This window comes from Phycodurus eques, chromosome 2 (genome assembly GCF_024500275.1).
Source record: "Phycodurus eques isolate BA_2022a chromosome 2, UOR_Pequ_1.1, whole genome shotgun sequence".
In the NCBI taxonomy this organism is placed as follows: domain Eukaryota; kingdom Metazoa; phylum Chordata; class Actinopteri; order Syngnathiformes; family Syngnathidae; genus Phycodurus; species Phycodurus eques.
The window spans coordinates 3,192,634-3,204,194 of NC_084526.1; the positions used below are offsets into that span (position 1 = coordinate 3,192,634).

The following is an 11,561-nucleotide window of genomic DNA, read 5'->3' on the forward strand; positions in this document are numbered from 1 at the left end:
TTTCACTTGGTAGCCAAGGGACTTGACTTTGACTTGAATTTTCATTCTGGCCAACCTGGCAACACAGTCCGCGTTGTCGCGCCCTTGCCAGTGTGACGTGGCCACATGGCAACCCTGCACCGCCACGACGGCGTCGAACTTTCATCCGTCACTACAAAACTCAAAAGAGACAGGCAAGCTCCGTTTAGCTAGCTGGCCAAGCATGAAGTTTCATAGACCGGTTTGGGACAAGTACAAATAAAAATGCGGTGATGCTGTAAAGGTGAGATGCCACCCGCCATAAGAAAACAAAGAAGAAGAAAGACAGCAAACGTCTCGTCAAATAATTCTTCCTTTGGTTGTACTGAAGCTTCGACACAGTCAGGTCGTGGCTACCGACTGGATGAAAACGTCATTCATTACATTTTTGGGATGAACTCGTCACCGTTGCACTTTGAACTCCTCGGCCTTAGCTTAGCGTAAGTTGCTAGCTGCGAACAAGGATGCGCGTTTCCTCACGTCACGTCGTCCAGGAGAGACCCAAGTGTTTGCATCGCCATCGAAATGTGTGCAAAACGCGTGGGAGAAGGAGAGCACGAGGAGCAACTTTGTCGACGCGAAGAGGCGAACGAGACACGACATCAGCTACTGGACGCTGTTTTCAAGCAGCTTCGTATTGTGTTGCACAGAGCAGGTTGGGTCACTTTTTACTCTCTCCCGTTTCCGGAAAAAAAATATTGTTTTTTTAACATTTCTTTAAGCCTCAGATTTTGTTCGATTTCGATTCCCCTCGTAGCTTTTTTTTTTTGTTTTTTGTTTTTTTTTGTTGCCATTTTTGTCCACCAACAGACATGTAATTTCCGTCTAATCTTCCTCATTCAAAGTGAATAGGGGTTGAGATTTTAGCGGCGACCTCTATTGTTGAATCTGTGTTGTAACTTAATCTTGACACAATTTCGAAATTCCAGTCATCGTTGGCATTGGGAAACTTGATAAACACTGAAACTGTCAATGTATAACAATGATAGTAATTATTGCTTATGAATTCCTGTCACTGTGCGAACAATAGTTAAAAGCTCGGGGGAAACAAAAATCATCATAATGAAATTCATGGAATGAACGCTCAGAAATGTTTTGCAAAGTTTTACGCCGGATGCCCTTGCTGACGCAACGCTGTGCCGGCGGTGTTAGGCAGAGCTCACGTGAGGTCCTCACCCACCCACTCGTGTAGATTTTTGGGAGTTGAAAGAAAATCGTGGGTGTCTCTGATAATGGAGCTGGTTCTGCTTCGTTCCATTTGCCAAAGTTTCCTCCAGGTGAGCTTGCGATGTTCCAGGGTTTCCCAGCGGATCCAGTGCTCCTGTTTGGACTAACACAACACGACTGGCTCAAAACGTCGATGTCGTCATGTTGATACTTGGCAGAGCAAAGTTCGACTTTAACAAACCATGTGTGTTTGTCTTCTCGTGACATGCAGATATCAAAGATGATCTTCATCCTGAGCAGCGGGAGACAGTGTCACCGTACATTAAAGAGGAAGAGTCGTCAGAGACCTCCCACATCAAGGAGGAAGAGCAGGAAGTTGACATCAATTTTCCATTGACTGGTGTCATTGTGAAGAGGGAAGATGGCAACGGAGACCACTGTGGAGGATCCGTCGAACTCGACGGCCATATGGCTCCACTATCTGATAGTGACGACATAATGTCACAGTCTGCTGACACTGATGAACACTCAAAAGGTGATGTGACATTTCACACTGACAAGAAACACATGGAATGTTCTCAGTGTGACAAAACCTTTTTGAACCAGTCATCATTGAAAAGACACGCAAGAACACACATTGGAGAGAAACCTTTTGCCTGCTCAGTTTGCAGTAAAAGATTCTCAAGAAAGGGACATTTAAGAACACACGCAAGAACACACACTGGAGAAAAACCTTTTGCCTGCTCAGTTTGCGGCAAAAGATACTCTGCAAAGAAACATTTAATAGCTCACACAAGTGTCCACACTGGAGAGAAACCTTTTTCCTGCTCAGTTTGCGGCAAAAGATTTACGAAGAAAGAATATTTCAAAGTACACACAAGAGCACATACAGGGGAGAAACCTTATTCCTGCTCAGTTTGTGGGAAAAGATTTACTCAGAAGGAATATTTCAAAGTACACACAAGAACGCACACTGGGGAAAAACCTTTTGCATGCTCAGTGTGTGGTCTTAGATTCACTCAAAGGATTACTTTAGCAAATCACAGACGAACACACACTGGAGAGAAACCTTATGCCTGTTCAGTTTGTGGTAAAAGATTCTCTGTAAAGGGATATTTAACAACACACACGAGAACACACACTGGGGAGAAACCTTTTTCATGCTCAGTATGTGGTCTTGGATTCACTCAAAAGATCAGTTTAACAAATCACACACGAACACACACTGGTGAAAAACCTTTTGCCTGCTCGGTCTGCAATTTGTCTTTCAGCGGTCGTTCAGGGCTGAATCAACACAAGAGAACACACACTGGGGAGAAACAATTTCCATGCTCAATTTGTGGCAAAAGATTTTCTCAAAGAGGCACTTTGACATCACACTCAAGAACGCACAGTGGTGAGAAACCCTTCAGTTGCAGTGTGTGTCATAAAATATTTTCTTATTGCTATCAGATTAGGAAACACAAGTGTGCTGGTGAGTAGAGGAGCAGCGGTCAATTAAACTTTATATCAATTGTAAAGAGACTTTCACTCTTAAGTGTATATTTGATCCTGAATAAAATGCAAGTCTTCAAACTATTCCAGGAGACTAAATGCATCAAGGATAAAATGTAGTTGTTTTCCTCTGGATAATTCACTTCAGGTTAAGTAGCTCATTTTAAGTTTGCTCAGCTGACCTTGAATATGATGAGTCAATAGAGAAGTGTAATCACAGCAAAAAACACAAAATTGCTCAATGGCACTTCGCCCAGCCACGGAAAAAGAGTCAACTTTTGGATGAAGACGACAAGACCTAATTAAAACAGTTTGTTCTGTGACATTGTAATATTTTAGATATATATATATTTATATATATATATATTTTAACCTCCATATGTTGTCATGTCAATCTATTTTGCCCAGCGTTTCAAGCAAATAAACAGAGGAAGTATTTCAAACTCACCTGTTGCACAACAAAACTGTTCCAGCACAAAAGGAGTAGAGGTCCACCATTCTGCATGGCCATGCAGCTGAACAGGACAAATTTAAAAATAAAGAAATGGGGCTCTCAATTTTGTTTAACCAGCTAGCTGGCCCACATTTTTCCAACCTATACTGTAATGATATCGCAACATTATTAAATTAACCTAAAGTGAATAACAGGGAATATTTGGTGGCATAACTCTTACTTGCAATAACTGCATCAAGCCAAATGTCTTCAGTATACAACAAAAACAAAGGAATTGACATTGCTGTTACAATACTTTTGGAGGGGACTGTATGTGCAGTATTTATAATATTCTGTATATAATAGTTTTTTAAAAAATAAGAATGTTGTATAAATATAAATAAGACTGCCATATAGCACAGTATAGCATATTATTGATAAAGAAACAATTTTGATTTATTTTACAAGTTCAAAAACTTTACATTGTTACACGGAACTAAAATCCATGAAATAGCAGCGTTTTATTCAATTTTTCATGCGTGCTGTCACTTTCTAATTGTGGTGATGTTAGTTTTGAAATGTGGTACAGATTGATTTTCATAAATCAATCAATTCGTGGTTGTCAATACCATATTGTGTCCCCTCTATGCTCCCCGAGCAGAAACACTTTCTCGGCGCCTGTTGCCATTACAATTATGACAATTGAACTGGGAGTCCCTTTCACATGTAATATTTTTGTATATTTTTCAAGATTTTCTGTATTGATAACAGAACATTGACAAAACAGTGACCCTCGTGAAGATCGGTTGATAAATGAGCAAGTTGCGGCTTAATTTCCGTGTCCATGCGTTGTTTTTCCATGAGAACGAGACCTCCCCAAAATGGCCGCCACTTAGGCACGTCGTGTAGCCAGGCTGCTACACCGCGCTGGCGTATCGAGTGTTCATATCTACATTCGCTGTGGCTTGGGAAACCTGTAAACGGGGAACGCACCAATCATGACTCTTCTACTGAGAACTGGACTTCAGCGCGTCATCCAATGGTGAGTCACCACACGAGGCAATGGGCGGAGTAAGGTGTAGTACGCCATCAATCAGCGACACCACTGAGCTAAAACAAGCATCGACTCGCACTTTACTAAAAAGTTCTTACTTGAATAAGTAATGAACATACAGAAACCTCTTTAATGAAAGAACTACTTTACTGCGCTAAAACGCCATTTGTTAAATCTTCGTCTCCCGATTAACTCGTCTCGGTTGCACGTTGAAGCGTCTCGAGTTGACTTCGCTCATTTAGCTTAGCTTGCTAGCCGCTAACACAGAGACGCCTTTGTTGTCGCTAACCAAAGACCAAGTGTGAGTCTAAAGTGTCGTATTGTCGTATGAAAATGTGTGCAAAACTTGTGCTCGACGATTACGAGGAGGAACTTTGTCGAACAATGGAGGAGAACGAGCCACATCGTCAACGACTGGACGCTGTTTTCAAGCAGCCTCGAGTTGTGTTCCACAAAGCAGGTTGGTTCACTTTCTATTTTTAACCAAATTTCTGAGGTAGCAAAAGTACTCACATGTTGTACTTAAGTACGTACAGTGAGCAAGTTTTTTTACGCTCTTTCTTCCCACCACTGTATGTCCATTTGTAAATTTCGTGATTCATCTTACCAGTGATGACAACTCGAGTCTTTGTGACTTGAACTCGAGGGACTCATTTGATGACTTGTGATTTAACTCGTCACAAACTGATTGAAAGTAAGCGTTACGACAGGGTGCCATGGGAGAAGCTGTGCTAACTGAATGAGGCAATTATGTTAGACTCGTCCAATTGAGAACAAACAAAAAGCTGTAGTCTCTAGTCTGGTTGTTTGTTTTTATGGGGAGAGATTTGTCTCAAAATTATTTACACAAATATTGCCGCGATTCACAGGTGTTTATCAGACCCACAAATATATCTGCGATTTACGCATGTTTTTTTTTTTTAATGCTGTGTGTGCAGCATTTTTCACGACTTATCATTTGTATAATATATCATTCAGTTCTGCTTGTGATTTGTTGAATGTGCGTTTGTGGCTCAGCAGGCACGCGTGTTTGCTTTTGAGACAAAGTAACGGCAATTTTCAAGATATTCACACACACAAAAGTTGAGAATATTCACACATGGGGGAAGGGCCGTGTGGGACCCTGAGAATCCAAGTTGAACTCTCTGGGTTTTTCTTTTCGCTTGCGGTAAAAATAAGTCACACATCAATTATTTCTCATTCTGAAAAGTGCTGATTTTGTATTTCCAGGAACAAATGTGATTCTCAAACCTCATAATTATGTTCCATATATATTGCCCCAAAAAATTATCAAGAAGACCCAACATCAAAGTCACAACAGGAGACTTGGACTGAGAAAAGCTTGACTTTATCACACCATGTGCGTTTCTCTTGTCGTGTAGATGTCCGTGAAGATGATCGTCATCTTGAGAAGCAGGAGCTGGAGCCCTCACACTTTAAAGAGGATGAGGAGCAAGAGCCCTCCTACATTAAAGAGGAAGAGCAGGAGGCTGATATCACTCAGTTTCCGTTGACTGTCATTGTGAAGAGTGAAGATGAGGAAGAAGAAGAAGAAGGTGATGGAGACCACTGTGGAGGATCACGAGCAAACATCGTCTTAGCTCCACTATCAGATAGCGACGAGACAACGTCACACTCTCCTGTCGCTGATGATGATGATGATGATGATGATGATGATGATGAACACTCAAAAGGTGATATGTCATGTCACGCTGACGACAAACACGTCAAGTGTTCTCACTGTGACAAGACCTTTGCCAAAGAGTATTTGTTAAAAATACACACGAGAACACACACAGGCGAGAAACCCTATGCTTGCTCAGTTTGTGGTAAAAGATTCACTCAGAAGGGACAGTTAATAGGACACTCAAGAACGCACACTGGGGAGAAGCCTTTTTCCTGCTCAGTTTGTCCTAAAAGATTCTCTGAAAAGGGACATTTAAGAGTACACACAAGAACACACACAGGAGATAAACCTTTTGCCTGCTCGGTATGTGGCAAAAAATTCTCCGAAAAGGGAAGTTTAAGTCGGCACACAAGAACACACACTGGTGAGAAACCTTTTGCCTGCTCGGTTTGCGACGAAAGATTCTCTGTAAAGATTGGTTTAACAAATCACACAAGAAACCACACTGGTGAGAAACCTTTCATCTGCTCAGTTTGTGGTAAAAGTTTCACTCAAAAGGGACATTTAATAACTCACACAAAGACACACACTGGGGAGAAAACTTTTGCCTGCTCCGTTTGTGGTCTCCGAGTAACTCAAAAGATTCATTTAACAACTCACATGAGAATACACACTGGAGAGAAACCTTTTGCCTGCTTAATTTGTGATAAAAGATTCTCCGAAAAGGGAAGCTTAATTAGGCACACGAGGACACACACTGGAGAGAAACCTTTTGCTTGTTTAGTTTGTGGCCAAAGATTCTCTGACAAGGGACATTTAAGAACACACACAAGAACACACACTGGAGAGAAACCTTTTGTTTGTTCCGTTTGTGGTAAAGGATTCGCTGAAAATAGAAATTTAAAAACTCACTCAAGAACACACACTGGAGAGAAACCTTTTGCCTGCTCAGTCTGTACCTTAACTTTCATTGATCGTTCAGGACTGAATAAACACATGAGAACACACACTGGTGAGAAACCGTTCAGTTGCCGTGTGTGTGATGAACGATTCTCTTTTAATTATCAGCTGAACAAACACAAGTGCACCGGTGAGAAGAGCAACTGCAAATGATCGTTTAAATTATCTGTAAAGAAACGGATTCATCTTGTTACGCTGTGAAAGTGTATGTGATCCGAAATCAAATAAAAGTCTTCAGACAGTGACAGAGTTCAGCATTCATTGTAGTGGCCTGCAGTTTATCACAGGTGTCAGTACATTCCGTCACGTTCTGATGGGATACCATGTTTCTCACGTTCTGTTAAGACATTATACAGATAAAACATGGATGCTGGGCAGAGTCTGATGAAGCTCATGGTGAACTGGGTGTAACCTTTCTTAGGCAAATGTATTTTTTTGTGCTCCCCCCCCCCCCCCCCAATTGATAGCCCACGCTATTTAGCGTTGATTAAAAGAAGAAAAGTAAACCTCATGAAAATCACTTGAAAAAAATGATGAAGTTACGACTTATTTTCAATGTCGACCTCTTCAACATGGCCACCACCTAGGCACGTCGGTTGGCAGGAATGCTACAGTGCGCTCGGGTATCAAGTCTTCTCCTCATATCGCTGTGTGTGTGTGTGTGTGTGTGTGTGTGTGTGTGTGTGTGTGTGTGTGTGTGTGTGTGTGTGTGTGTGTGTGTGTGTGTGTGTGTGTGTGTGTGTGTGTGTGTGGAGGGTGGGGGGCACTACAGATAAATAGATGGTCTGACAGAAGCTGTGGAGGATTGGAAGTTAGTGCGACCAAATGTGGAGGTACATCTCAATAAAGTAGAATACAGTACAAAATAAATGTATTTTTCCATATCTTGCTTTTACAGACTTATTCTAAAGCTGATTTGAGTATAGTTTTCTTTAAAAAAAAAGAAAAAAAAAGAAAAACTACATTAACTATCCCACAATGACAAACATCTCCCACATTCCAAAAACATGCGTGATAGGGTCATTGATTACTCTAAATTGCCCACAGGTGTGAATGTGGACGAGTGTTTGTTTGTTTAAATGTGCCCTGCACTGATTGGCTGGCGACCAGGGTTCGTTATTAGGATTCCCACATAGTTTCTAGGCCGGACACTTCCTGATCGGAGATGTGATTTAACGACATTAATATGGTTCCCACTAATCCGAGCCTTCATCTCCTTAAGGCGCAATCCTAGCCCTAAACCTAACCATAACAAACGTCTTCGTTTTAATTTCGTACAAATGTGATACATGTTGGAGACGGTCATCTCGCTCCATTCGCGTAGCCTGAGCTTCCCGCGACGCAGGAGCCAATCATGTTGAAGCGGTGCGTGTCTTTCCTGGAAACTGCGTGGGACTCCTGATAACGCCCACAGTTAGCTGAGATGGGCGCCAACACGCCCGCGACCCTCCATGAGGACGAGCACGACGGAAAATGGCTGCCATGTAAGTTGTGATATGCATAATATGACTGAAGTAAAAATAAGTAGAAGAAGCGTTGAACGTAATCTGTTACGTCACTCGGGCAAACGTTATAAAAGCCGCGCAGTGCCTTTCACGAAATATTACGTCTCATCATTACTACACTACAATAATCTTCGTGTTTGGTCTTATCAGGCTAGTTTATCTTAGCTTAGCTTAGTTTAGCTAGCCGCCAGGAAAGAGACGCCCACGTCGAAGTTCGCATCATCGTGGGAAAATGTGTGCGAAAATTGTGACGGAAGAGTACGGGGAGGAACTTCGTCGAACAAAAGAGGACAACGAGGGGCAACGTCAACTGCTGCTGGACGCCGTTTTCAAGCTGCCTCAACATGTGCCACACACACCAGGTCGGGCCACTTTTTTGACATTTGTCAATCAAGTAAATATTCATTTGACATTCAACACATTTTTTGTTTTTCACGCAATACTATGTACATATTTGTGTCATTGATTTGCAGACCCTCATGTAAGAGTCTCGTAAATGGAATGGGATGTGCATGACGTGTGCCCACCCACGTCACCTTTGGAAGCCTAAAAAGGTCATTTGTAAATGAGGTCAAACTTTAAAAAAAAAAAAAAAAAAAATGTACTTTTATAATGAAATAATATTGGGCTCTTTAAAAATCTTTGTATTTTATTTACAATAAAGCCATTTACAAATTATTACAAAAGTGAATAAATTAATCATTTTTAACCAATACAATTATTGATTTCTACCAATTTTAATTGATGATTATTAATGAAGCAATTATGGAAATTTCAACATTTCAAATGTTCACGTAAAGATATTTTAGTAATGTTAATAAAATACTCAAAATAAAATACTATAACTTAAATGACTATATAGACAATAAATCAATAAACCATTAATTTAATTAGATAATCAGAATAAATATGTCCAAAAAACCCATGAGGAATTCGTCTCCGGTAGTTGGAGCCGCTCTAGTATGACAACAGACAGTCAATTGACAGAGAACACTTTGGAGACATAAAGGCACTGCAAAAAATGTCACCGACCAACAAAAGGTTGCTTGTAATCTGGTAATGCCGGTACAATTATTTATGCATTTATTTATTTTGTTTTATTATTTTTTTTTTACAACTGTGCAAAAAGATGCAGAGTCCTCTTGCAATTAGAGCAGTTTGAAATGACTAATAGAACAATAGTCCGCTGCAGTGACCATTGTGCAAAGGGCGCCGAGACTTCAAGATGAGATGCGGTTTAAAGTGACCAGTAGTGCGATAATCTGGGACAATGTCGATTGTGCAAATGTTGCAGATGCTACTCAGGCACATGAGTGGCCAGCATTGGTCAACAACAGATATGCAAATAGTGCAGCGTGGCGAGACTACTACAGTGAGTGCACGAGTAATATATAATTGGCCCGACAGAAATGTGATAACAAACTCAAGACAAGATATGTCGATATGCAGACTCGTCACTGTCCTTGATGAGGCCGATGACAGTGGTGTGCAAGTTAGGTTCACAGAGTCAGTAACTGAGTCGGAATTCTTCTCCCCCGGCTCTTTGGAACAGAATAATCAGGCTTACCATCATCTCAGGGTCAATTTCCTCCAAGTTTTTGCGTAACCTGCTTGCTGGATCCAACACTTCGAAGTAAAGCTTGACTTGACCAAACTGTGTGTTTGTCATGCAGATGTCAGTCAAGAAGATCTTCATCCCAAGCAGCGAAAGCCAGAGTCCCCACACATTAAAGAAAAAGAACAGGAGGCTGACATCAACTTTCCATTGACCGTCGTTTTGAGGAGTGAACCTGATGACGAAGAAGAAGGTGATGGAGACCACTGTGGAGGGTCCCAAACAGGCTGTTTCTTACCTCCACTATCACGTAGTGATGACATAACGTCACACTCTCTTGACTCTGGTGATGATGATGATGAACACTCTAAAGGTGATAAGACATGTCACACTAACAACAAATGTGTCAAATGTCCTCAGTGTGACAAAACCTTGGTCAACAAGTCATCGTTAAAAAGACACACAAGAACACACACCGGAGAAAAACCCTTTGCTTGCTCAATTTGTGATAAAAGCTTCTCGATAAAGGGACATTTAATAATACACACGAGAACACACACTGGGGAGAAACCTTTTGCCTGTTCAGTTTGTGATAAACGATTCTCAACTAAGGGGCATTTAACTACACACACAAGAACACACACTGGCGAGAAGAAATTTGCTTGCTCAGTGTGTGAGCTCAGAGTAAATCAAAAGATTCATTTAATAACTCACATGAGAACACACACAGGTGAGAAACCTTTCGCCTGTTCACTTTGTGACAAAAGATTCTCTGTAAAGGGAAGTTTAATTAGGCACACAAGAACGCACACTGGTGAGAAACCTTTTGCCTGCTCAGCCTGCGCCGCACGTTTCGGTGATCGTACGGGATTGGTTCAACACATGGTAACACACACCAGGGAGAAGAAACGTTTAGCATGCTCAGTATGTGGTCTGAGATTCACTCAAAAGATGAGTTTAACAAATCACATGAGTATGCACAATGGACACAAACCTTTTGGCTGTACAGTTTGTGATAAAAGATTCTCTAGAAAGGGGGATTTAAGAACACACACAAAAATACACACGGGCGAGAAATCTTTTGTTTGCGCAGAATGTGGTCTTGGATTCACTCAAAAGATTAGTTTAACAAACCACAAGAGAACACACACTGGAGAAAAACCTTTTGCTTGCAAATTTTGTGGGAAAGCATTCTCTGCAAAGGATCATTTGAAAATACACACAAGAAACCACACTGGAGAAAAGCCTTTTGCTTGTTCGGTTTGTGGTAAGAGATTCTCTAGTAATGGACATTTAAGAGCACACACCAGAATGCACACTGGTGAGAAGCCTTTTGCCTGCGCGTTCTGTACCTTAGCGTTCAGTGATCGTTCACGATTGAACCAACACGTGAGAATACACACTGGAGAGAGAGAGTTTTCATGCTCTGTTTGTGGCAAAAGGTTCACGGGAAGAGCTACTTTGATAGCGCACACAAGAACACACACTGGTGAGAAACCATTCAGTTGCGCTGTGTGCGATAAACAATTCCCTCATAAGTATCAGGTTAAGAAACACAAGTGTGCTGGTGAGAAGATCAGCGGTCAATGAAGATATCATTGAATGTTATTGAAATTATGTTTGTATTGAAGGACGAAATTTACCGCTGCAGTTTTTACTTTTACTTTAATATCCTGTCCTGTGTTTAATTGTTGTTCAATAAAGATTGGAAAAAAAAAAGTAAGCGCACAGTTCTTTGATGTACAATT

At 41.2% G+C, this 11,561-nt stretch overlaps 3 protein-coding genes across 5 annotated transcripts; all 3 read left to right on the forward strand.

Annotated features, from left to right (window-relative positions):
* The first annotated feature begins 178 nt into the window (after positions 1 to 178).
* LOC133417799 (zinc finger protein OZF-like) lies at positions 179 to 2,672 on the forward strand. 2 transcript variants are annotated; one of them, XM_061705930.1, is made up of 3 exons: positions 179 to 673; positions 1,457 to 1,720; positions 2,457 to 2,484. In XM_061705930.1, exons 1-3 carry the CDS (start codon positions 544 to 546, stop codon positions 2,471 to 2,473), a joined length of 411 nt encoding a protein of 136 aa, XP_061561914.1. In that variant the 5' UTR covers positions 179 to 543; the 3' UTR covers positions 2,474 to 2,484. The 2 variants fall into 2 exon arrangements, with proteins under 2 accessions (XP_061561914.1, XP_061561907.1); XM_061705923.1 differs by having other exon boundaries at positions 1,457 to 2,672.
* A 1,530-nt stretch (positions 2,673 to 4,202) lies between these two features.
* Positions 4,203 to 6,977, forward strand: LOC133417646 (gastrula zinc finger protein XlCGF57.1-like). The gene is made up of 2 exons (XM_061705562.1): positions 4,203 to 4,626; positions 5,549 to 6,977. Exons 1-2 carry the CDS (start codon positions 4,494 to 4,496, stop codon positions 6,904 to 6,906), a joined length of 1,491 nt encoding a protein of 496 aa, XP_061561546.1. The 5' UTR covers positions 4,203 to 4,493; the 3' UTR covers positions 6,907 to 6,977.
* A 1,191-nt stretch (positions 6,978 to 8,168) lies between these two features.
* LOC133417574 (gastrula zinc finger protein XlCGF57.1-like) lies at positions 8,169 to 11,515 on the forward strand. 2 transcript variants are annotated; one of them, XM_061705383.1, is made up of 3 exons: positions 8,172 to 8,237; positions 8,409 to 8,620; positions 9,932 to 11,515. In XM_061705383.1, the coding sequence occupies exons 2-3, from the start codon at positions 8,491 to 8,493 to the stop codon at positions 11,401 to 11,403; spliced, it is 1,602 nt and encodes a 533-aa protein (XP_061561367.1). In that variant the 5' UTR covers positions 8,172 to 8,237; positions 8,409 to 8,490; the 3' UTR covers positions 11,404 to 11,515. The 2 variants fall into 2 exon arrangements, with proteins under 2 accessions (XP_061561377.1, XP_061561367.1); XM_061705393.1 differs by lacking the exon at positions 8,409 to 8,620 and having other exon boundaries at positions 8,169 to 8,237.
* Positions 11,516 to 11,561: the final 46 nt, after the last annotated feature.

What these genes read in the sequence shown, in the direction of transcription:
- LOC133417799 (XM_061705923.1), top strand. Translation starts at nt 544, where the DNA reads ATGTGTGCAAAACGCGTGGGAGAAGGAGAGCACGAGGAGCAACTTTGT. An exon ending in TATTGTGTTGCACAGAGCAG is followed by an intron (nt 674 to 1,456) that starts GTTGGGTCACTT and finishes CGTGACATGCAG; the next exon opens with ATATCAAAGATGATCTTCAT.
- LOC133417646 (XM_061705562.1), top strand. Translation starts at nt 4,494, where the DNA reads ATGAAAATGTGTGCAAAACTTGTGCTCGACGATTACGAGGAGGAACTT. An exon ending in AGTTGTGTTCCACAAAGCAG is followed by an intron (nt 4,627 to 5,548) that starts GTTGGTTCACTT and finishes CTTGTCGTGTAG; the next exon opens with ATGTCCGTGAAGATGATCGT.
- LOC133417574 (XM_061705383.1), top strand. Translation starts at nt 8,491, where the DNA reads ATGTGTGCGAAAATTGTGACGGAAGAGTACGGGGAGGAACTTCGTCGA. An exon ending in ACATGTGCCACACACACCAG is followed by an intron (nt 8,621 to 9,931) that starts GTCGGGCCACTT and finishes TTTGTCATGCAG; the next exon opens with ATGTCAGTCAAGAAGATCTT.